At 37.3% G+C, this 22,125-nt stretch overlaps 6 protein-coding genes across 9 annotated transcripts; 4 read left to right on the top strand and 2 right to left on the bottom strand.

The window, feature by feature from the left end:
• The first annotated feature begins 1,647 nt into the window (after positions 1–1,647).
• Positions 1,648–3,056, top strand: LOC130725735 (F-box/kelch-repeat protein At3g23880-like). Its single transcript, XM_057576937.1, has 2 exons — positions 1,648–2,808; positions 2,946–3,056. The coding sequence occupies exons 1-2, from the start codon at positions 1,648–1,650 to the stop codon at positions 3,054–3,056; spliced, it is 1,272 nt and encodes a 423-aa protein (XP_057432920.1).
• Positions 3,057–6,039: 2,983 nt separating this feature from the next.
• LOC130723450 (uncharacterized) lies at positions 6,040–6,946 on the bottom strand. The gene has a single exon (XM_057574508.1). It carries the CDS (start codon positions 6,810–6,812, stop codon positions 6,228–6,230), a length of 585 nt encoding a protein of 194 aa, XP_057430491.1. The 5' UTR covers positions 6,813–6,946; the 3' UTR covers positions 6,040–6,227.
• A 3,769-nt stretch (positions 6,947–10,715) lies between these two features.
• Positions 10,716–11,767, top strand: LOC130723828 (protein ALP1-like). Its single transcript, XM_057574964.1, has one exon. It carries the CDS (start codon positions 10,731–10,733, stop codon positions 11,661–11,663), a length of 933 nt encoding a protein of 310 aa, XP_057430947.1. The 5' UTR covers positions 10,716–10,730; the 3' UTR covers positions 11,664–11,767.
• Positions 11,768–14,422: 2,655 nt separating this feature from the next.
• LOC130726502 (uncharacterized) lies at positions 14,423–15,852 on the top strand. Its single transcript, XM_057577779.1, has one exon. The coding sequence runs from the start codon at positions 14,569–14,571 to the stop codon at positions 15,520–15,522; it is 954 nt and encodes a 317-aa protein (XP_057433762.1). The 5' UTR covers positions 14,423–14,568; the 3' UTR covers positions 15,523–15,852.
• A 1,820-nt stretch (positions 15,853–17,672) lies between these two features.
• On the top strand, positions 17,673–20,485 carry LOC130722035 (uncharacterized). Of its 4 annotated transcripts, none has more exons than XM_057572623.1 (4): positions 17,673–17,831; positions 18,141–18,825; positions 18,905–19,327; positions 19,420–20,485. In XM_057572623.1, the coding sequence occupies exons 2-3, from the start codon at positions 18,360–18,362 to the stop codon at positions 19,141–19,143; spliced, it is 705 nt and encodes a 234-aa protein (XP_057428606.1). In that variant the 5' UTR covers positions 17,673–17,831; positions 18,141–18,359; the 3' UTR covers positions 19,144–19,327; positions 19,420–20,485. The 4 variants fall into 4 exon arrangements, with proteins under 4 accessions (XP_057428606.1, XP_057428602.1, XP_057428605.1 ...); XM_057572619.1 differs by having other exon boundaries at positions 19,420–20,484; XM_057572622.1 differs by having other exon boundaries at positions 17,673–17,842; positions 19,420–20,484.
• LOC130725734 (serine/threonine-protein phosphatase 7 long form homolog) lies at positions 20,307–21,710 on the bottom strand. Its single transcript, XM_057576936.1, has 2 exons — positions 20,545–21,710; positions 20,307–20,451 (listed from the first exon to the last, which is right to left on the bottom strand). The coding sequence occupies exons 1-2, from the start codon at positions 21,360–21,362 to the stop codon at positions 20,307–20,309; spliced, it is 963 nt and encodes a 320-aa protein (XP_057432919.1). The 5' UTR covers positions 21,363–21,710.
• Between the last annotated feature and the right edge of the window lie 415 nt (positions 21,711–22,125).

Genomic DNA, 22,125 nt, shown 5'->3' with positions numbered 1-22,125 from the left:
TGAGATTATTTCTATACCAAAAATACATATAGCTGGCACAAAATTTAATTTTTTTGGGGGGTCATAGCCCTTGCCAGCCCACCCTGGATACGCTTCTAGAAAAGGGCGATGCTTAATTGTGCTGGCTTAATTATTTGTGTTTATCATGCTTTTATTTAATGTAATTAGGGACTAAGGGGTAAGCTCTAATGTTTAAATTAAAATTTCTACTTGATTAAGGAATAACTAATAAGTAGATAATTAGGCAAAGCAACACCATAGGCAAGATTGCATAAAAAGGAAACTTTGAAGGCATTTCTTGCCTCATACTCTTTTAAAATAAGAGAATTTGATGGCCTTTAATTTATTTATTTTCAAGTTTTGGTTAAGGTATTTTCACAACCGATGGTTGTTAGACTAATCTATCGCTCCATGGTTAGTGCATTAAGCAATATGAGCTGACCATTAAGCAATATGAGCTGACCAATAGTTTTTTAGTTCCCTTAAAATAGTGAATTTTGAATTTGACCCCCTTTAATTTTTTTCATTATCATGGTCCCTTGAAAAGAACGAATTATTGAATTTAGTTCCTTTATTCATTTTTATGGTATTTTATGGCAGTTTAAATCGTCGCTAACAAATTTTGTGGCTCTTTAAAAACCGTCACTAATATACCAAAACCCATCATTAATAACAATATTAATTGGTTATTAATGATATTTTATATTATTCATTTTATTAATTACTAATTGTAGTTATTTCAATTTTTTAAATTAATCCAAATTTGAAGAAATATTTTAAATAATGATGATAGTAATAAGAAACAGTAAAATTGACTTGACCTTCACATTAATAACAATAGTAATTATTTAATAAAAATATCTTATATTATTTATTATATTAATCACTATTTTGTACAACTTTTCCATTTCTAGAGAAAAAATTTAAAATGATAAATAAAAGTAAAATTGACTTAACCTTTACATCAACAATAATATTAGTTGGTTATTAATGAACTTTTATATTATTCATTATGTTTATTACGGATGGTAAATTTTTTCAATTTATCATATAAATCCCAACTTGAAGAAATATTTTAAATAAAGATAATAATAATAAGGAATAATAAAATTGACTTGACATTCACATTTGTAACAATATTAATTATTTATTAAAAAAAATTGAGTTGACTTTCACATTAATTACTAATCATTAAAATTTTCCACTCCTCATTATAAATGACAGCTTGAGAAAATAATTAAAAGTAAAATTGACTTGACTTTCACATTAACAATTTTATTTTAAATGCACATTAACATTAATTAATGACATTTATATTATTCATTATATTAATTGCTAATTGTAAACCTTTTCAATTTATCATATTAATCCTATATTGAGGAAATAATGATGATAATAATAATAATAAGTAAAATTGACTACTTTAATTAGTTATTATTAATAATATTTTATAGCCCGAATGATAGCTCAAGTGGTAAAAGTTGGAGATATATGGGTTTGGGAAGGGAAGATCCATGGATCAATATCTGAATAGTGTAATTTATCTTTCCGATGTAACAAAAAAAAAATTAATCAATGAAAATTTTTATATATATCTAGTCTTGTAGGTAAATCAACACTTAAAAAAAAGTGAAAAACCCTCAATCAATGGTGTCATATAGTAGCAAGGACTTGTCAGAGTGGTTGTCGTTCGACCTGGTGGAGCAAATCCTATGGAGGCTTCCGGTAAAGTCCCTCTTGCCATTCTGCACCGTCTGCAAGTCATTGAATTCCACAATCTCCGATCCCAAATTCGCCATAAACCATCTTCTCTGCTCAAAGAAGAATCTCACTCACCACCGCATCTTACTTTCCCGACGTGACATGCCACCGAAGTCTCTCAGTGCTTACCCTCTCTATGAGGAACGCCGCTCATGCATTTTCAATGGTCACCCTAAAGGGACGCCGCTCAATTACCCCCGGAGCAATCCAGATTCTGATTTCATCGTTGGCTCTTGCGACGGAATCCTATGTTTCGCCGCCGTCGCCGGCGGTGAGGACAGACCGTTTCTCGTGTGGAACCCTTCCATTAGAAAATTTAAGGAACTGGAGCCTTTGGAAACCAAACATCCTCATCAGAACCCTGTTCCAATTTATGGTTTTGGGTATGATCATTCTTGTGATGATTACAAGGTGATTGCAGGGTTTTGTTATAAATTGCCTGGTGATGTTTTCAAATGCCAAATCAATGGTAATGATTTGAGGACTAACGTTTGGAGAAGGAAAAATGTTCAGGATTTCCCTGGTTTGCCCATGCCAAATGATGAGATAGGAAGATTAGTGAGTGACACTGTTAATTGGTTGGTGAAGTCTACTAGTTCATTTGTTATTGTTTCTTTTGATTTGGGGGAGGAGAGTTGTCAAGAAATTTCACAACCTAATTATGGAGTTGATTCTAGTGTTTTTGTTGATCATCCAGATATGTTTTGTTTGAAGTTGGAGGTACTGAGGGATTGCTTGAGCATTATTGTTCATGTTAGGGATTTCGAAGACAATGAGGACTATGAATATTTATGGGTTATGAAAGAATATGGAAATCGAGAGTCTTGGACTAAACTGTTCAAAGTTCCTCACATGAAACTCAGCATACGACCCTGGTATGGTTCGTTTGCCCGGATAGTCTGTATTTTAAAGGATTCCAAAGGAGATGATACATTGTTCATGCGTTGGGGGTCAACTTTAGCAGTTCATAGCTCAACTTTAACTGTTTTCAATTGCAACCATGATGGCGTTTGCGTGTTTGAAAGATTCAAACCTTCATTTTCCCTGGTATTTATGTGGAGAGTTTTATATTTAGGATGTAGATGCTATGCCAGGTGAGGTTTATTGAAGAGGCTCTTAATTGCACCTATTAGATTGTCTCTTCTAGTTTTTGCTGATTTCATGGATTTTGATTTCGTTTGTAGTTTGAGAGAAGCTGTGCAGCAATTTGTGTCGCATTTGTCTATTCTCCAATGAAATTTGTATACTGTGCAGCAGCTATCATGGAGGGTCCTCTTTCTCCTCCATGTGCTTAGTATTGAAGAGACTATGTATGCCTTGAAAGCAGTGGCGGATCCAGGACCCCGGGGTCAGGGGTTCAAAATCTGGTGGAACAAAAATCTGGTGTTATCAGAGCTTTTTCTTCCCTCAAAGATTAAATAGACAAGCCTATTAGTCCATCCTGCAAATTCATTATAGCCTCTTAGAGTTGCACAAGCACAAGGCATGATGAAGCTCATGAAATACTCGGTAATATAAAATACCAAAAAGCAAACTAGAACAAAAGGGTCAACCCAGGGAAGCTTTCAGCTTAATTTGATGCTGAGCATATCATGATTTGTCAACATGAAAGTGTAGATAACATTTCAATACAAGAATTTATGAAAGTGCTCCCATTTACTAGGTATTGCATTCATAAATTTCACCAGATGATAATTCAAGTTTCCTTTGTTTAACTATACATCATTTACCAAAGAGCAGAGCCACAAACTGTTTCATGGTTCAGCAGAGATTTTCATAACAAGAAAGACCAATTCACCCACTAATACAGTTTAAAAAACAAAATCAAAGAACCCCACATGAAAAACATCCCCAAAAGGGGTTTAATTTAATTACTAGGAATTGAAAAATTAGAATCTGATGATAAATTGGTGAAATTTCCTCCTAATTCAATGGGGAGAAAACAAAACAGAAAAAGCATTGTTCAAATTCCAACCCCCAAAAAATCAGTATAGATTCACTCAGGTACCAGACAGTTGAAATTAACAGTGGTTGGAGATTCACACTACAGTTGAGCAAAGCAAGAACGTATAACTTATAAGCAACAACCTTAAAAATTACAAACCTTAAAAAAAGGAAAAACAAAGAACACTCGAGAATGAGAAAATAGAAAACAGAAACAAAGAAAAGCAAAGGAATGAGCAATTACCCGCTTTCAGCAGAGCAAAGAGTGTTGAGTTGACTGGTGATGGGAAAGAGGGAGTTGGGTTCTGATCATCTGATGGATGAATTCATTTCCCTTCACATTCCAAATTTCCAATCTCAAACCAAGACAACAAGCTTATTTCCCAGTCTAATTTCACTTCAATTTCATATACACAAACTAAATTCAGCAAAAGGAAAAACAAGACAACAAGCTTATAACTCAATTCCTACATCAGGACAACAAGCTTATGCTAAATAAACTAAACTCAATTCCCTTCATATATGATATACACAATTCCTAACTAACTAAACTCAAACTCAATTCCTAACTTTCAGATTGCTTCAACAGCAGCACAATGATTTGATAAAAAGTGTTGGAGTTTTTCAATTTGGGGTTTTCAATTTGGGGGTTTAGGTTTTCAATTTGGGGTTTTTCAATTTGGGGTTTTCAATTTCTAACTAACCTTCAAGCTTCAAGTCTTCAACAGCAGCAGAGAGAGAGAGTGGTGGTGCGTTGGGCGGCCGCCGGTGGGCGGTGGTGGTGGACTGGTGGCGTTGGTGGGCTGTGGCTGCCGCCTGGTGGGTTGCAGCGTTGAGAGAGAGAGAGAAAAGAGTGAACACTGAAACAGTCGAACCGTGAATCAATGAGTGGTGCCGTGGTGGTGGCTGGGGCCTGGTGTAGTGGTGGTACCGTGGTGGTGGGCTGGTGGCCGGTGGTGGTCTGGAACTCTGGATCGTGAAGGTGAGAGTTGAGACCGTGAGAGAGTGAGTGCGTGAGGAAGAGAGAGAGAGAGAGGAGTGTGGAATGAGTGACTGAGTGTTGACTGGGACCTGGGTGCAATTTTCAAATTTCAGGGGGTTTAAAAACAAATCACTCTAGGGGGGTAAGTAGGAAATTTTTTTTCAGGGGGTTCAGTTGAACCCCCTCAGTTCAACGTGGGTCCGCCCCTGCTTGAAAGGGTTCAGCATCTTCTGTAGACGAATGCTTGCATTTTGTTTTTCTTATGAAGGTGTATTTTTGATTTATGAACGCAATTAGTTTATTTTTTGATTTATGACAGCTATGCCTTTTCTCTCTATACTATTTCATATTGTTGCCTTATTCTGTGTGTAAAAAACTCTCATTTGATCATTTGGGCGATACTGCAAAACCTTTATACATAATCAAATTTAGGATTAAGCACTCTTTGAGGTCAAATTCCGGATTCATTCTTAATCAAGTGTTTTTTTTATATATATAAACACTGAAATTATCATTTAACATATGTAAAATTGTGAGAAATACGAATATAAGAAAGAGAATGTGATCCCTAATGAATGAAAAAAAAAACACCTGCCAAAGGTGAACATGATAACTTACTCTATTCAGCACAACAGTAAAAACTGCATATGTGAAACTACATCAAAGTTTTATCCTTCAAATTACAGAGATAGAAGTTGAAGGAGTAAACAAATATGAACATGGAAAGCAAATTTTTAAAAATTTAGTAATATGCAGCATGGAAAGATTGTGATTCTACCATGTAAAACCGAAGAACAATGAGCACTTTTTTTCCGAAAGAAAAATATATTGAAATATATAGATAGTTGGGAAACAACACCTCTCAACATAGTTGAGATTACAGTGACCAAGCCAACAAAACAAGTTGACAAAAACCCAACCACTACAAAAAAAATTCCACAAAAACCTCAAACACAAACCCCACAAGCATAAGCACATACTTAACAATGAGAAATTCTTAATTGCAAATGACTCATCAAATGATATTTTCATCATTTCAATTATAAATGGACATGTATATGAAAATATTGTCATATAAAAAACATTTCTGACATGGATCCCCCTGTCTTCACAGTTCAGAATGAGGCCATAAACATAACAATTTACAATTCACATTAAACAATAGCAAAAATATCTCAGTTCTGTTTCTGTTGTTCCAACATGAAACAAGACAATGCTACCAAGTTAGGAAGCATAACATCCTTGTGACTTGTTCAAACTAAAAGCTAGTAAGCACATGAATAAACAAACAAATACCCAATTCCACATATTAAAAATTGCATTCATCTAAACTAATACTAATAATCCATACATTTACACTCTAAAACATGATCAATAGCATCAAAATCACTAATTAACTTACACTAATTTTCCTTAATCATGATTTCAGATTAAACCAAAGAGCAAAAAAGAGCAACCATATTAGATTGTTGATAAATTATAATTCAGCAGTTGCAGCAGCATTGACAAAAAAGAAAAAGAAAAACTGAACCTCATCAGATCAGAGAAAGTGAGAGGATGAAGCTGAAGCAGAAACAGAAGAAGAAGAAGCCTTTGCTGTCTTGAGATAAATTAGCAGAAAGCTTTGAAGGCACTTCATTCTCTCCTTGATGGCTTGAACATCGACCTTGATTGTTTCCAAGCTTCCTTTCAGAGAACGAACAACCAGCAAGAGATTATCCAACTGAGCCACCTCGTTTGAGAAAGAATTCCTCTCTTCTTCTTCTTCTTCGTCTTCTTCCTCCTCTTCTTCTTCATCGTTCTGCGGTGGTTGTTGTGGCGGCGGAACAGGGGCATAATTGTAATTTAGCTGCGACTCGAACGCGTTCATGTCATCCATGGCTTTGGATGCGAGATCGGTGATGTCGGTGAACGATCTATGGAGGTGATTCTTGACAAATTGAGGATCAACCACCAGCGATTTCCACAACTTGCACACGCACCGGAATTGCAATGGATTGCTCACCTCAACCCTAGACAGGATTTCGATCATCAGTTCCTCCGGCAGGACGACGCTCGCCGTCGATGCCGATGCCGATGCCGCGTCGTCGATCATACGACGGCGCTTCCGCGTCATGATCGCCATGGTGGTGGTGAAGGCTTCGAGGGTTTTCAGTGCTCCATCGTTTCGAATCGGGTCGGAATGTGTTGGCAGTTTCGGTTTTAGGGCTTCGATTTTGATGCTATTGGAATTCAAACCGTTTCATTTTTTGTTATGGGAAAATTTTGAATAATTAAAGCAATAAATACTCTATAATTAAGTTGATGCTTTCATATCATTTTCATCTTTTAAAATTCGTGTGTATTTTATGATAAAAAAATGCATTATCTCAATAAATTACTTTACCCCACACACAAATGGTTCATCTTTTCCAAGTTTTCCTAGGTTTTTCAAAAAAAAAAAGTTTAACTATGGTGAATGTCTGGACACATGGTTAAAAAAATTTAACACAGTAAATTTAATTCACAACTCAGCTTACCTCGTTCACTCCTATCTCAAACTGTCAAACACATGTCATCCTAATAATTTTACTATTATCTATCTTATAAAAAAGGATTTTGCTAGACGATACAAGATAAACATCGACGACTTGCACGTATTTTTTCTCTTATTCAATTGTAATCATTGTTTATAAGTATTTATTATCCATTGCATATACTACTTCAAAAGGTGATTTACTATTTTATACTTCATGCGTTATTCATCGCTCTACAGAGGTGCCTCGACTAATTCGACGTTTTCACTACACAGATCCCATTGGGTGCTCATTCCTCGACCTTAATCTCCCACCTTTCCCATTCTCTTCCTCCACCTTCTTTGCGTCTCCACTGGTTCCCATTGAGGTCGCCTCGTAGTTGATCAGACCCTAACTCTCTAAGAAGAGAAAGACATTTCGCATGAGCGTGACGTCACCCACTTGTGATTTTCGCACCTCACCAAACATGAGCATATCCTCAAAGAGTCTTCCTTGTACTTGTTTTAGTTTAACTTTATCACGAAGCTAAGAGGCAAAGGCACACCGGAAGAAACACAATGGCATGACCGCATGAGGGTGAAGGAGAAAAACTCCTAGTGACGATGTGAGTGTGAGTTTTAGGTTTAGTGAGCAAAATAAAAATTTAACCTAAGTTTGTTTAACCCCTCTAGATGTTCAGTTTTGAATCAAGCTTGTTTCGGTTAGCAAATCACAAATTAAACCTCGCACATAAACCAACATCAAATTAGTTTTCCTCTTTCCAAATTTGAACAAACTTAGCCCGTCAATCTAAACTAAAATTTTATTTAGAGATACGATGTCTAGCTAACCAGTTTGATTTGACCCATGAGCCCACCCTACTTAAATTAACCCAATTTTTAAATAGAAACCCCCTTAGTAGATGGAAAATTGAAATTCTCATCTCAGTCCTTAATTTGCTATACCTACACACTAATTAATCACAAATATATTCATCTAAGACTATCAGCAATGGTGTGTAAAGGGGGGAGTTGAATGTTGAAATGGGTGATTAATGGTGTTGAAATGTGGTGTTGAAAGTTGAAAGGAGGAGAGAGGTGTTGAAAATTTTCAACACAGCTTAAACCTGAACGCGGTGACACGTGGCAGCGCCTGGTTGGTGAATGCCAGGCGCGTGCCACACACGCGCCAACAAGACGCGTTTGTTGCAGAAATGGCAGGGCTGTGGGACCCAGGCGGACCGTGGTGGGACGCGTGGCACGCGTCGGTTGGGCACCGACAGGCGCGTGCGTGCCACGCGTCAGAGGAGAGAGGGACGTTCTGATGTTGGACGCGTGTCGCGTTTTAATTCGTCCGGGCGATTTTCTTTTATCCTAATCTTTCCAACTCAATTATTTCATTAAAAAAAAATTAAAAAAATATAAAAAAATTACCAAAATTCATGATTTTTTTTTCTCTATAAATAGAGACTTGGTTCGTTTGATTTGGACACAGAAAAAAAACCAAGTTTTCCATCATCTTATTCATCTTATTATCTTTCAACTATCCCTTTTGCTTTGAAATGGATCCCAACAACTACCATTTCAACACCCAGAATTCTTCTAACCAAATTCCCAACAATTATCAACATCCAAATCAGTTTCCCAACAATTATCAACATCCAAATCAGTTTCCCAACAACCAAATTTCCAACAATTATCAACATCCAAATCAGTTTCCCAACTACCAAAATCCCAACATTTATCAACATCCAAATTACCAAAATCACAACAATTATCAAGATCCAAATCAATCCAACTACCAAAATCACAACAATTTTCAAGATCCAACTCAATTTCTCAACCAACGTCCTCATCCCCATCATGGATCTATGTTCAGATATCCATCTCCAACACCGTCGTCTAATGATGGTGCACCTGAATTTCCCGAGTTTTCAACACAAATGAATCTTACTGGCATGACAGCTGGTAATGAAGCCACTCCAAATGAAGAGGATTCAACTCCTACGAGCAGGAGAAGTCACTTACCAGCATGGAACACTGATCAAAATAAGGTGTTAATTAGTGGGTGGCTTAAATATGGAACAAACAGTGTTGTCGGGAGAAACCAAAAAAGAGAAACATTTTGGGGTCAAATTGCTGAGTATTGTAATCAACATTGCTCATTCAATCCTCCGCGGGATGAAAATGCATGCCGAAACCGTTATAATTATATGAGCAAGCAAATAAATAAATGGATTGGCGCTTATGAAGGCGCTAAGCGTATGCAACGAAGCGGTTGGTCGGAGAATGATATTTTGACCCAAGCGCAAGAATTATACGCAGATGGGAAGAAGGGTCAATTTAATTTGATGGCAGAATGGGAGGCTCTCTGCGATCAACCACGTTACAGTAGTCAAGCAGGAGGAAGTGTTGGCTCAGGAAGTAGTGGATCTAAGAGATCTCGCGAGAGTGATGCATGTGGCTCAAACTCTATAGGATCGATTCCCCGTCCAATGGGTAGGGATGCAGCTAAAAAAAGGGTAAAAAGAAGAGCACAACAGCTGCCTTGGAGGCGATGGAGAAAGATTGGACTGCATACAAACAAGTCAAGGAGATAGAGGTTGAACAATTGAAGCAGATGGCGGTGATGCAACAAGAGACTAATAGATTGAGGAAAGAGGAGACTGAAGCTAAGAAAATGGAATTATTTCTAAAGTTAAGTGAAGAGGAGCATCTCAGTGACCACAAGAAAGAGCTGTTGAAGCGGTTGTCCCAAGAGCTCTTTGGAAATTAATTTTCTGTAGTGTTTGCTTTATTATTTTTCATGTGGTGTCAAGTCTGTAGTGTTTGCTTTAATAATTTGTCAGTGTTGTCGAGTCTGTAGTGTTTGCTTTAATAATTTGTCAGTGTTTTGTCAAGTCTGTACTGTTTACTTTAATAATTTGTCGGTGTTGTCAGTGGCTTTAATGTATGGGTTACCGAGTTTGAATATGCATCACTCAATTCGAATCTAGTCCTTATCCGATAATTAACTATAGTTCATATTATTTCGAATCCGTCAATGTCCACCATTCAAGTTATCTATATATATGGACTCATAGATCCACCATTCAATGTATCTCTTCCCATCTACTTCCCATCTACTTCCCATCTCTTCCCATCTACTTCCCATCTTTTCCCATCTCTTCCCATCTACTTCAAATTTCACAAAAAATGGATCCACCAGAGTTTGATCTCGAAGCTTACCTTGAAAAAAGCAAGAGAGAAGACACTTATGTACTCAACCACTTTAGGGAGCGTAGAAATCTAATATTGGAGGGTAGCGCACCTCGTGGTAGAAAATATCTCAGTAGAGATCATGCAGGGGCAAACCAAAGGCTAATTGACGACTACTTTGCCAATGAGCCTACATACGACGATGGAATATTCCGTCGCCGGTACCGGATGCAAAAACATGTGTTCCTTCGAATCGTTGCAGACCTTTCAAGTAGTGATAGCTACTTCACCCAGCGAGTCGATGCAGCGAAGAAAGAAGGTATATCGCCCTTAGCAAAATGCACCACAACAATGCGAATGTTAGCATATGGTGTGGCAGCAGATGCAGTCGACGAGTACATCAAAATAGGAGAGACTACAGCATTGGAGTGTGTACGTAGATTCTGTAAAGGAATCATACGATTGTATGAGCAAGAGTACATGAGAGCACCAACCCAAGAGGACCTGCAAAGAATACTACAGGTTAGTGAAATGCGGGGGTTCCCAGGCATGATCGGGAGTATTGACTGCATGCACTGGGAGTGGAAAAATTGTCCTAAAGCATGGGAAGGTCAATTTGCTAGAGGGGATAAGGGAACCACCACAGTTATTCTTGAAGCAGTTGCATCTCCTGATCTTTGGATCTGGCATGCCTTTTTTGGATGTCCGGGAACCTTGAACGATATAAACGTTCTAGACCGGTCACCAGTGTTTGATGAATTGGAACAGGGAAACGCTCCACGTGTGAATTTCATCGTGAACCAACGTCCCTATAATATGGCATACTATCTAGCTGATGGTATCTACCCTTCTTATCCAACTTTTGTCAAGTCTATTAGACTTCCTCAAACTGAACCCGATAAGTGCTTTGCAAAACATCAGGAGGGATGTCGGAAGGACATCGAACGTGCATTTGGAGTGCTTCAAGCTCGTTTTAAAATCATCCGTGAACCAGCTCGCTTCTGGGACATAACTGATTTGGGTATCATCATGAGGTCATGCATCATATTACATAATATGATTGTTGAGGATGAACGAGATACATATGCTCAACGCTGGACCGATTTTGAGCAAGCTGAGGGAAGTGAATCTAGTACACCGCAACCATACTCGACCGAGGTGTTACCCGCTTTTGCGGATCACGTGCGTGCTAGATCCGAGTTCCGTGATCCAAATGTCCATCACCAACTACAAGCAGATCTAGTGAAGCACATCTGGGCAAAGTTTGGAATGTATGATGATTAAATATGCTTTGTATCGTACTAATTACGTTATTTGTGTGTTGTGTGTTTAGTTTGTTGTCTTGCATTTTAAGTTAAGCAAATAAAATGTATTATTGTGTGCTTAGTTTCTTTTCTTCCATTTGAAGTTAATAAAATAAAATAAATTATTGTGTATATTTTATTTAAAAAATATTAAATTGTTAAGTTTTTAATTTAATTTACGTTAAAAAAATATTACGTTAATTTAATTTAATTTAAATAAAAAAATTAAGTTAAATTAAATCGATAATAGTTTATTTAATTTAATTTTTATCGTAAATTTTAATTTTATGAAATCATAAAACGAAAAATATAAAATTAAATCAAAATATGAAATAAAAGTGGTGGGGTAGGGGGTAGGGTGTTGAATGAAAAACCATTGGAGTGGGTAAAAGTTGAATGAAGTGTTGAACTGGAGAGAGAAGGTGATGCGGAGTGTTGGGAAGAGAAAAAGTAGTGTTGAATGTTGAAACCATTGTGAATAGTCTAATAGTGTACGTAGTAATCACAAGATCACATGCATCAGCACTACGTTAATAAAGTTACACTATCTTCAGACAGTATTCACACAATTCATTGAATGTCTTCGACATATTAGTTTAAGCATAACCCAATAACAAATGATCTTGGTAGCAAATTAGCATTTGCTAATATCATCATATTCTAATAAAACTCACAAGCTAACTTGGAAAAGTAAATGAAATTGATGAACTTTGTTGACGTAATTATCACATGGAGCCGCCAAGAATGAAGTCATACGAATAAAAAAGAAAAGTAAAGCTGTGAATTAAGCCTCTACAAATCGATTCATGATCTTTTATGACGTCGCGGATGATGGAAATTTTGCACGAAGACAAGAAGAAGAAAAAAAAAGGGTTGGTTGGTTATATTGGTCAGCATGTAGGTTATTGGATGGTCAAAACTCTAAACAGAGTCAGGTAGATAGCTCTTCAAATTCAAATTCAAAGATTCCACTTAAATTCTTAATAAGGCTCTATAATCCATGAAACGATTAGAAAGAGATTTAGGAGGGAGAGGTTTGGGGATAGGAGAGGAGGGTGAAGGTTTGAGCGTGGTGATTTGTCGAAAAAATCGTTGGAGAAGGGATGTTGGAAGACGGGAGAAAGAAGAAGAAAATGGAGAAATAAAATTTTACCGAATTTGATGAAATAGAATATTGAATGACTAAAATTGATTAGAAAATTAAATTTTATATCTGATGATTGGCCATGTGAGCCGTGATTGATTAAAAAATATTTCAAAAAGGTTTTTTATGGCGTTATAAAAACTATTTTCAATTAAACAAATATTTCTAGTGATTAAAAACTATGCGTTTTTTTTTCTATAAAGACATTTTTTTATCATGATGTACAAGTAAGATATTACAATCGTGTTTAACCCGGCCAAAGTCAAAATAGAGCACTTTTACTAATTACTATAGCAGCAATTTTTGAGTTATGATATATAATAATATACACAACTCTTCATTTCTTTTCCATATTTATTTTTATATATTTTCCTTTTCTTTATCAATTAAATCACTTATCACATCTTTACTTTCTCTTTCATTTCTTTCTATCTCTTTTTTTCTCCACCTCTCCCTACCTCATTTTTGATGTGAATATATAATTATTCGCAATTTCTTCTTCTACGTTTACACTGCCCCGCACACTGCCTTTGCCTTTCCTTCACGAGCATTCTGTTCTCACTTTAGCAACCAAAGGAATTTTCCCTTTTAATTCACTTCATGGGCTATGGCCCACAAACCTTTGTTAATACCTTTTTCATTTTTGTTTCCTTATTAGGTTAAGTGGGCTCACCTTGTTGGTGACCCACATGACCACATCAAAGTAAATTACGTACTCTTTTAGGTTTTAATTAGGGGGATAGAGGGAAATTTCCCATTACTCCCCATGAGGTACGGATACAATTTATAGATCACGGGAACTTACCTTTCAAAATTTCAGCTATTCACCCCATACACATAACTTAGTAATCCACAACAATTAAAGGGATAAGCATGCAATCAAATTGTGTGTTGGGTTAGTTGTTCACTTCTTTAGCTCTTCTCTTAATCATGAGTATTAGAATTATGAGGCTTAACCCAAAAGCTAGCTTAAAAATTAAAGGTTGTTCTACCCTTATGAAAGCTATTTATACCATATATCTGATCAATGTGAAACTTCTAACACACCCTCTCAGGCCCAAAGTTGGACACTTGGAGTGTGGGATTTGCAGAACTGAACATCTACGGGGTGACCCAAATATAGATGGTCTCCACCAACAAACAGATTTAGGATAGGCTCAGATACTGTATTACAATTAGACATACCTAACTCAACCCAAAAGCTAGCTCAAGAGTTAATGGTTGTTCTACCCTTATGAATGCTATCTATATCATATCTCTAGTTAATGTGAAACTCTTATCAATGATGTTAGAGTTTTGATCATCTCTAATGGTAAAACACATTTCATGATCATCATTCATTTATAAATTAGCACCAGCAATGAAATGATCGATTACAATTTTCGGCTGTTGATATAGTTGATTGCTTGACTGGAAAAAAAAAAGGATAAGCATGGTTTTAATTTTATTTAATCATCTAGAAAGTCAGCGCTTCCCCATGTCAATCGTCATAGGTCTCTGGTCAGACACAAATAACTTTCCTTGTCACTCAAGCCTCCAAATATTGAACTTCAATAGAACTCTCTAGACCCCAACATCCTTAAAACCCCCACATCCCCTTTCTCTATCGCCCCATCAGCAAACCAAAATCCATTAAACTCTTTCTTTCTCTCTCTTCCTTCTTTCTCCTTAATTCTTCTCTGTTGCAAAACATAACATTTTTAATTAATTCATAACACCACCCACCACCACCAACAACAAAATGGGCACTCTTGTGGGACATGTTGCACCAGGCTTAGGCTTCTTGCTAATTGGCCTATGGCATCTCTTCAACCACATCAAGCTACACTGTCTCAACCCCAACTCCTACACTTCTCCACCATGGTTCCCCACATCCAAATCCAAGTACCTCGAACTCTTCCTCATCATGGCGGCCTCAACCGCCTCCGTCGCCATGGAACTCTTCATCGGACCGGAACGCCACCAGCCTCTCGACTCAGACGGAACCATTCCCTCCAACCACCTCCACAACTTCGAACACTCCTCCATCTCCCTCACCTTCTTCACCTACGCTGCCTTCTCTATCATCCTCGACAAAAAAATCCAAAACACTCAAACCAAACATGCCTTAACGCAATTGCTAGCCTCCGTGGCCTTCGCTCAGCAGCTTCTCCTCTTTCACCTCCACTCCGCTGACCACATGGGACCTGAAGGACAATACCACCTGCTACTGCAGCTCCTGGTATTTGTCTCGCTCACCACCACGCTCTTGGGAATTTGCTTTCCCAAGAGCTTTTTGGTGAGCTTCGCACGTTCCGTGAGCATATATTTTCAAGGACTATGGCTTATTGTTATGGGCTTCGCACTCTGGACCCCGGAGCTTATCCCTAAAGGGTGTTACATGAACGATGAGGAGGGTCACATGGTGGTTAGGTGTCATGATCATGAATCGGTCCACCGAGCTAACTCGCTGGTCAACATTCAGTTCAGCTGGTTCATCATCTTGGTCACAATTTTTTCAGTTTCTTTGTACTTGGTTATGGATAAATTCTATGGTGGTGGGAAGGTTGAGTATTTCTCTTTGGGGAATGAGGAAGAAGGAGGAGAAGAAGGTGATGACGTGGACGTTGAGTCGCAAAAGAGAAGCATAGTTGGCAATCCCATGAGCTTTATTCATGTGGGAAAAACGTTTTCACCTCTTGACATTGAAAGGTAGAGTGAGTGATGAAACTAGCTACTAGCAAGGATGATTAATTATATTATTTTGTGATTATGTGTGTACAGTACTATTAGGGTGGTGGGGTCCAGTGTGAGTTAATTAATTAAGCCAACGAGAATGTGGTTGGTTTAAGGAAACTTACTCTTGTGGGTTGTACGAATTTTTTAATTTAAAGGGGGATATATATGGATGACTTGTATTATTTGATTTTGTGTTTTGGATGGTTCTAAAAGGGTTTCGTGTCCATACGTTGTGGAAATGTGCAAGAAATTTCCTTGTAAGGATTTTGTACCATGTTTATATGTTGAATTGATTTCAATTGTTTCATCTTTTTCAGCTAAAAGTTAGCAAAAGAGAATCTTTAATTTCAAGGAGATAGCGAGACTTTTATTGATGCACTTGTTTAAATGACTCAAGAAAAAATTTGGGTTGAATCACCTTAATCTTAAGTGAACTTTTGTTATCGATCTTAAATATTATTGATTCACTTTAGACTTGAGTTATTTAATTTAAATTTTTTCATAGGTCATATAGATAACTAACTCCTTTATTGATATTTTTTTTTTGAAAGGACTCCTTTATTGATACACTATTATATATGTTAGAGTTATCAATTGTAATCAATATATATCAATAGAGATTAATTTCTATGCACTGGTAGTGTAAACAAGTTTTACACTGTCATTCAATCACATTCATCCATTTCGGTAGCTAATAATTAATTTTAAATTTAATAATGTTTAAACTAGAAAATAGAAGATGTGATTGAATGATTATGTAAAATTTTATATTGTCAGTGCATAGAAATTAATCTCATATATATATATATATATTCTTTTAAATATATTCTTAAATATACTATTCATTTTTTTTCAAAAGCCAATATATATTTTTAGCTGATTTTCATAATTTATTCAATTTTATTTTTATGGTAAGGTTAAAACTTTAATAACTTGCAAATGAAAATACATCTGTTAAAAGAGACAAGCGAAGGAACTCCAGGATGTTATCCCACCAATGCATGTTAGGGAATTCCGAGGCCATAGCCGCTAGCGTGTGAGCAACTTACGAAGAAACGAACAAAATGTTAATCTAGTAGGTATACAAGCTAAAATATGAGTGAGACACATGTTTGAATTTAGAAAATAATTTATAGAAGGTATAGTATAGTTTCCTGAGCGTTGGAATGGAAACATTTAGGTTAGAAACTAAAAGCAGAAATATTAATTAATGAATAAACTCCTATATGCATATATATAAATTATTTTGAGTTTATTTGAATGAGTTTTTTAAATTAATTTATGAATAAACGCTTGTATAATAAACATTTTTTTTTTGACAGTTTGTATAATAAACATTTGTATCATATATAAACGTTTAATTATATTATTTATCTGAGTTCAAAAAAAATTATGTTATTTATCTAAAGCTGTTATATACTCATCATTTTTGTATGAATTTGGTACCAATATAACGTCAGAAGCACATGCACGTTTCGTGTTTTTCTTAATTAAAACATAATATTTCGTTAAAAAAATTAACAAGGTAAATTGAGAAACAGAATTTTTTGACTATAATATTACGTTTCACTGAAAATTAAAAGCAAGCAGATAATTATAAATAATAAAGTGCATTAGCTCAGTGCTTATGCAATCTCCCAGGGAGGAAACCGGGGGCTGTGTTCTTTGTTTTATCAACATTCAAAATTCACTCATTTGCTTTGTATTATTATATATGGTGACATCTTGTCTCTAGTATAATCTTAAATTCTTAATGATATGATAATGATGGTATAAGCTGCGTGAACGCTGCTGAGTTGCTTAAAAAAATAAAGTAAAACTTGAATCAATATGGTCGAATTTTACAAATCAATTGAAAAAAACATAATTAACATCACTCAAAACTATTAAAAACAATTAGGGAGCAACGAATCCAGCACAATTAATATATAGCTGAGCTTCTTAAACATGTAGCGAGGTTTCGTCCTGGATTTTTTTTTCTAAATAATGCAAAAAAGTTTTTTAATTAGCAAAAAGGGGCACAAAAAAAACTATTTAGCAAGATGGGGTACTTTTAGTGGTTCCGCGAGTTTTGTTGCGTTTCCCATCTATTATTTCTGAAAAAGGTCTGACTGATTGGGAGGTGCAGGGTGATTGGAAATCATTGCTTTATGATGGTGGGATTCACAAGTTTTCTTGCGTTTTCCATGTTCTGAAAAGCAGAGTTGGAATGATGGGTCAATGATGGTGGCAGGGTGGCAGGTTGCACGTTGAAGATTGGTGTCGCAACTTTACCTGCGAATTCAGGTGCTTTTCAGGTGGCAGTACTGACATGGAGGGAAAGGAATGGCTAATATTGAATTCTCAATTTTTTTTGCGAATCCAGGATATACAAAATGACAAAATAAGCGAGATTGACTGGATTCTCAATTTTTTTTGTGAATTCAAAACACTATAAGTTCATAACTTGAAACTCCTGAGTCTCATAACTTTCTTCTACGAAAAATACACTTGAATATTTTCAAAACTTCAATCTCCTGCATTTCATAACGTTTCTGTAACGAAAAAAACCTTTGCAATGGATCAAGTTATTACTTTTGTGTATTACGATGGTAGGGTTGTCCATGGCGACCAAGGTGCCATATTCGAAGGTCGGAGAAGGTCCATGCATCTGAAGCGAAACATTACCTTTGACCGTTTGAAGAAGAAAATCCACGAAAGGTTGAAGCTGCAAAGGAACCAGATGATTTCTAGAGTCAGCTCTAGATTTATGACGACACCGAATCCCATTTTTTTACGCATTTTGAGATAGTTGATAATGTTGATGTTCAAGTCATGATGGATGCATTTAGTCAGCAGTCATATATGGTTCAGCTGGAGTTGTATGTTGAAGTTACTGAAGCTGGAAGTTCATCAATGTCAGTGCCGACGTATCTGTCGTCTACTCAACCGAGACCCACTGAAGACGGTGGTAGACATGTTGTTGATGAGGAGCTTCTTGCAGAACCATATACTGTGCCTTTTAGCGTTATGAGTATTGAAGAGGCCAATATCGTCGTTCCTTCGGATGTCGCAATTAATTTGGGCGATGATTATGACTACCGCCTTGACAATGATAATGTGGACGGTGAAGTCATTCCTTCAGACGATGACCACAATGAAGATGAAAGAATGCAAGAAGGAGGTGACGAGTCTGACACAGACGAAGAGGGAGACCGACACGCTAATCCTCAGCCTCAGATGACACCTCATCCTGCTGATCAACCTGCGGCACCAGTGAATGTCAATGTTGAAACTCAAGGTATGTACAATCAACATATCTCATCAAGCGTTGTTTTTTATAAATATATGGTACTTGATATATTTCTATAATTTTATAGGCCACCCAAACACGGCCCCATTCTGGAGTGCTTCTTCGCATTATACATATATTAACTGGGATCACCCAGATGAAGAAACTGATTTTTATTCTGAAACGGATGTGAATGGATCATGGAAGCTTGGTGATGACTTATGTAAATGGTTGATTTTTGAAAACAAGCGTGCTGTACAGGATGCCCTGTTACACTATTGTCTTAGACTAAATCAAACTTATAAGATGAGTGAATCCAAGCCATAGTACTTTACTGCAAAGTGTCAGAAATCCGTAGATGGCTGCCCGTGGAGGATAAGGGCACATCTATCCAAGAAAATTGGTAAATGGACCATATCCAAATGGGGGGGTTCGCATACGTGCTTAAATGCGATGACTTCTCAAGACCACAAGAAGATGACGTCCACCTTCATGTCCAACTACATTCTTGGTATATATTGCTTACATATGATTACTATTTCGCTACACATTTACAAATATGAAATTGCTATTAACTTACATTATTTTTCTTTTATGTCTTAGGCATGGTAAGTGCCCAACCAACTATCCCTATTTCCCTCATACAAGAGAGGATAAGTGGTCAGCTCAATTATAAGGTGTCATACTTTAAAGCTTGGAAGGCGAAGCAAAAAGCACTTGCTCGCGTGTTCGGTGATTGGGAGGAGTCTTACGACCTGCTCCTTAGGTGGTTGGAATATATGCTGAGGTTTTCCCCTGGATCCCATTACGAGTTTGTCACAACTGACTATAAGGACCAGTATGGCAATGTTGTTCCTGATTTCAAGAAATTTGGTCGAGTGTTTTGGACGTACAAACAATGTTGTGACGCATTCAACTATTGCAAGCCAATGATACAAATTGATGGCACATTCCTCTACGGAAAGTATAGTGGAACTTTGCTTATTGCCACGACACAGGACGGGAACAGTAATGTGTTGCCTTTAGCTTTTGCAATTGTGGAGGGAGAAACACTCGGTGCTTGGACGTGGTTTCTTCGTCTGATGCGTGTGCATGTCACCAGGAAACAAGGGATATGTCTAATATCAGACAGACACGCCAGCATTCTCTCAGCAGTGGGGAATCCGTCTAACGGGTGGCAGCCACCAAACGCTTATCATGTGTATTGCATTCGCCACGTTGCCAGTAATTTCAACAACAGGTTTCACAACACAGAGCAAAAAATATCATGCATTTCATTAAGTTGAGACGGTGCATCCGGTACAGGTTGAAACATCCCGAATTGTTGCATAACTCGATCCGGTTGATGCCACTCTGAAACGTGATAGAGTACCATTGGCACCACAGTTCTCCATAAATGCATGTTTTCTCGACAACGTTCCGGAAGCCCATTGAGAACACGATCAGAGTACGGCTTCCACACAAACTACATACACAAGAAGGATAGGAATTTAAATGAAAATAAAGATAAGCAAAGTACGACATCCACACAAGCTACTCACGTCATTAGAACTCAAATCGTCTAATTTGGTACGCCACCACTCGATTTGCTTCTTTGCCCACTTTATTGGTTTTTCCGGGGGAGGGTCCCTCCATCTGTTTAATATATAAAAAATGAATGAACCATAAAGTTTGAATTTAAGGAAATGAAATTAGCAACAAAATTTATTATTTAAATTATGTGCATACCTTGCCGCGAGTGGGAGGCCACGGTGCAGCCTCGGTGGATCCGAGCCGATTCCTGGAATCCTTAGCCATGCCCACACTTGTATCAAATAAGCACAGCCGCCAATCTCTGTACGTGAAGCACCGGTTGCATAGCACAACTCATGATAGAGAAGTGCTAGTACGGCTGAACCCCAACTATACTTTGCGGTCTCCTCAAAGTCTCGTAAGAGAATGAGATATCTAAGAGGGACATGTGAACCGGTGTGGTCACATAGTAAGAAAGTACCAATTAGTCGCAAGATGTATGCTCTTGCTGTATACATAAGTTGTATCGGGTCGGCACCGCCTAGATTATGAAAATTAAATTGCTCACCTAGCCAAACCAACTTCAAGCCACCTCCTTTTATAGCACTGGCGGGTGGCACCACTCCGAGCAAGTCCTCTACAAGCTCAGACCAATCACACCAAGTAACTCCGGTGACAGGATTCCCATCAATGGGTAAGCCAAGATGAACAGCAACATCTTGCAGAGTGATAGTACACTCTCCGAACGGCATATGGAACGTGTGTGTCTCAGGCCTCCATCGCTCCACCATAGCTGATATTAAAACTTTGTCAAGTTTCAGAGACCCAGCTAAGGCGGCTTCGTAAAATCCGGCTTGACGAAGGTGGCCTACAATTTCAGCGGGAATAAAATCTCGAAAATCCCGATATTTTCTCACTTTCAGAATTCTATTTATTTGGTTCCACGCACCAATAGACACGTGCTTGCCATCTTTTTGCAAATACAACACACTATCATTCCTCGGACCCAATTTGACCACTTCTTGGTCAGCCATTTAGCTTGAGAGAGGTTGAGGATGAATGAAATTGAACAAAAGGAAGAGGTTGTGATGAGAGTTGAGGTTGTGAAGAGGTTGGGATGATAGTGGAAGTTGAAGTTGGATAGTGGCGGTCTATTTATAGGGGTTTCAGACCGCCACTAATAGCCAAGTCAATTCGCAACAAATGTTGCGAGACCCATGTCAATCATGCATGCATGCCTCGTGTCGCCCATGCATAATCAGTTTATTGGATTCGCAGATAAACTTGCGACACCCATCATTTACCAGTCAAAACCACGTGACCCTGCCACCCTGCCACCATCATTGACCCATCATTCAAACTCTGCTTTTCAGAACATGGAAAACGCAAGAAAACTTGCGAATCCCACACGGTCAACCATCATAAAGCAATGATGTTTCCAATCATCCTGCACCCCATCATTTCCCAATAATCAGTCAGACCTTTTTCAGAAATAATAGATGGGAAACGCAACAAAACTCGCGGAACCACTAAAAGTACCCCATCTTGCTAAATAATTTTTTTTTGCCCCTTTTTGCTAATTAAAAAACTTTTTTGCATTATTTAGAAAAAAAAATCTTGGTCCTGAACAATATATATGAAGAAAAATTAGTTGAAAGTTATATACCGGCTTAAAGTTATCTCAAAGCTTCGAGATAATTAATCTCATAACTGTGAGTTAAAGAATACTTGCTAAAAAAACAAAAAAATGGGCCAGTGATAAGACGTTTTGAAATAATCTATAGAGATCCACATGTA

Source organism: Lotus japonicus, chromosome 6 (genome assembly GCF_012489685.1).
Source record: "Lotus japonicus ecotype B-129 chromosome 6, LjGifu_v1.2".
Classification (NCBI taxonomy): Eukaryota; Viridiplantae; Streptophyta; class Magnoliopsida; order Fabales; family Fabaceae; genus Lotus; species Lotus japonicus.
Note: the sequence above shows the minus strand (reverse complement) of the source record. Positions and strands in the feature narration are given on the sequence as shown.

Bases quoted from the DNA above. Each gene is read 5' to 3' on its own strand.
- LOC130725735 (XM_057576937.1), top strand. From the start codon at position 1,648: ATGGTGTCATATAGTAGCAAGGACTTGTCAGAGTGGTTGTCGTTCGAC. The intron at 2,809-2,945 runs GTATTTATGTGG...TTTCGTTTGTAG, and splicing joins TCAAACCTTCATTTTCCCTG to TTTGAGAGAAGCTGTGCAGC.
- LOC130723450 (XM_057574508.1), bottom strand. From the start codon at position 6,812: ATGGCGATCATGACGCGGAAGCGCCGTCGTATGATCGACGACGCGGCA.
- LOC130723828 (XM_057574964.1), top strand. From the start codon at position 10,731: ATGCGAATGTTAGCATATGGTGTGGCAGCAGATGCAGTCGACGAGTAC.
- LOC130726502 (XM_057577779.1), top strand. From the start codon at position 14,569: ATGGGCACTCTTGTGGGACATGTTGCACCAGGCTTAGGCTTCTTGCTA.
- LOC130722035 (XM_057572619.1), top strand. From the start codon at position 19,270: ATGACTTCTCAAGACCACAAGAAGATGACGTCCACCTTCATGTCCAAC. The intron at 19,328-19,419 runs GTATATATTGCT...TTTATGTCTTAG, and splicing joins CATGTCCAACTACATTCTTG to GCATGGTAAGTGCCCAACCA.
- LOC130725734 (XM_057576936.1), bottom strand. From the start codon at position 21,362: ATGGCTGACCAAGAAGTGGTCAAATTGGGTCCGAGGAATGATAGTGTG. The intron at 20,452-20,544 runs GTATGCACATAA...TATATTAAACAG, and splicing joins GGCCTCCCACTCGCGGCAAG to ATGGAGGGACCCTCCCCCGG.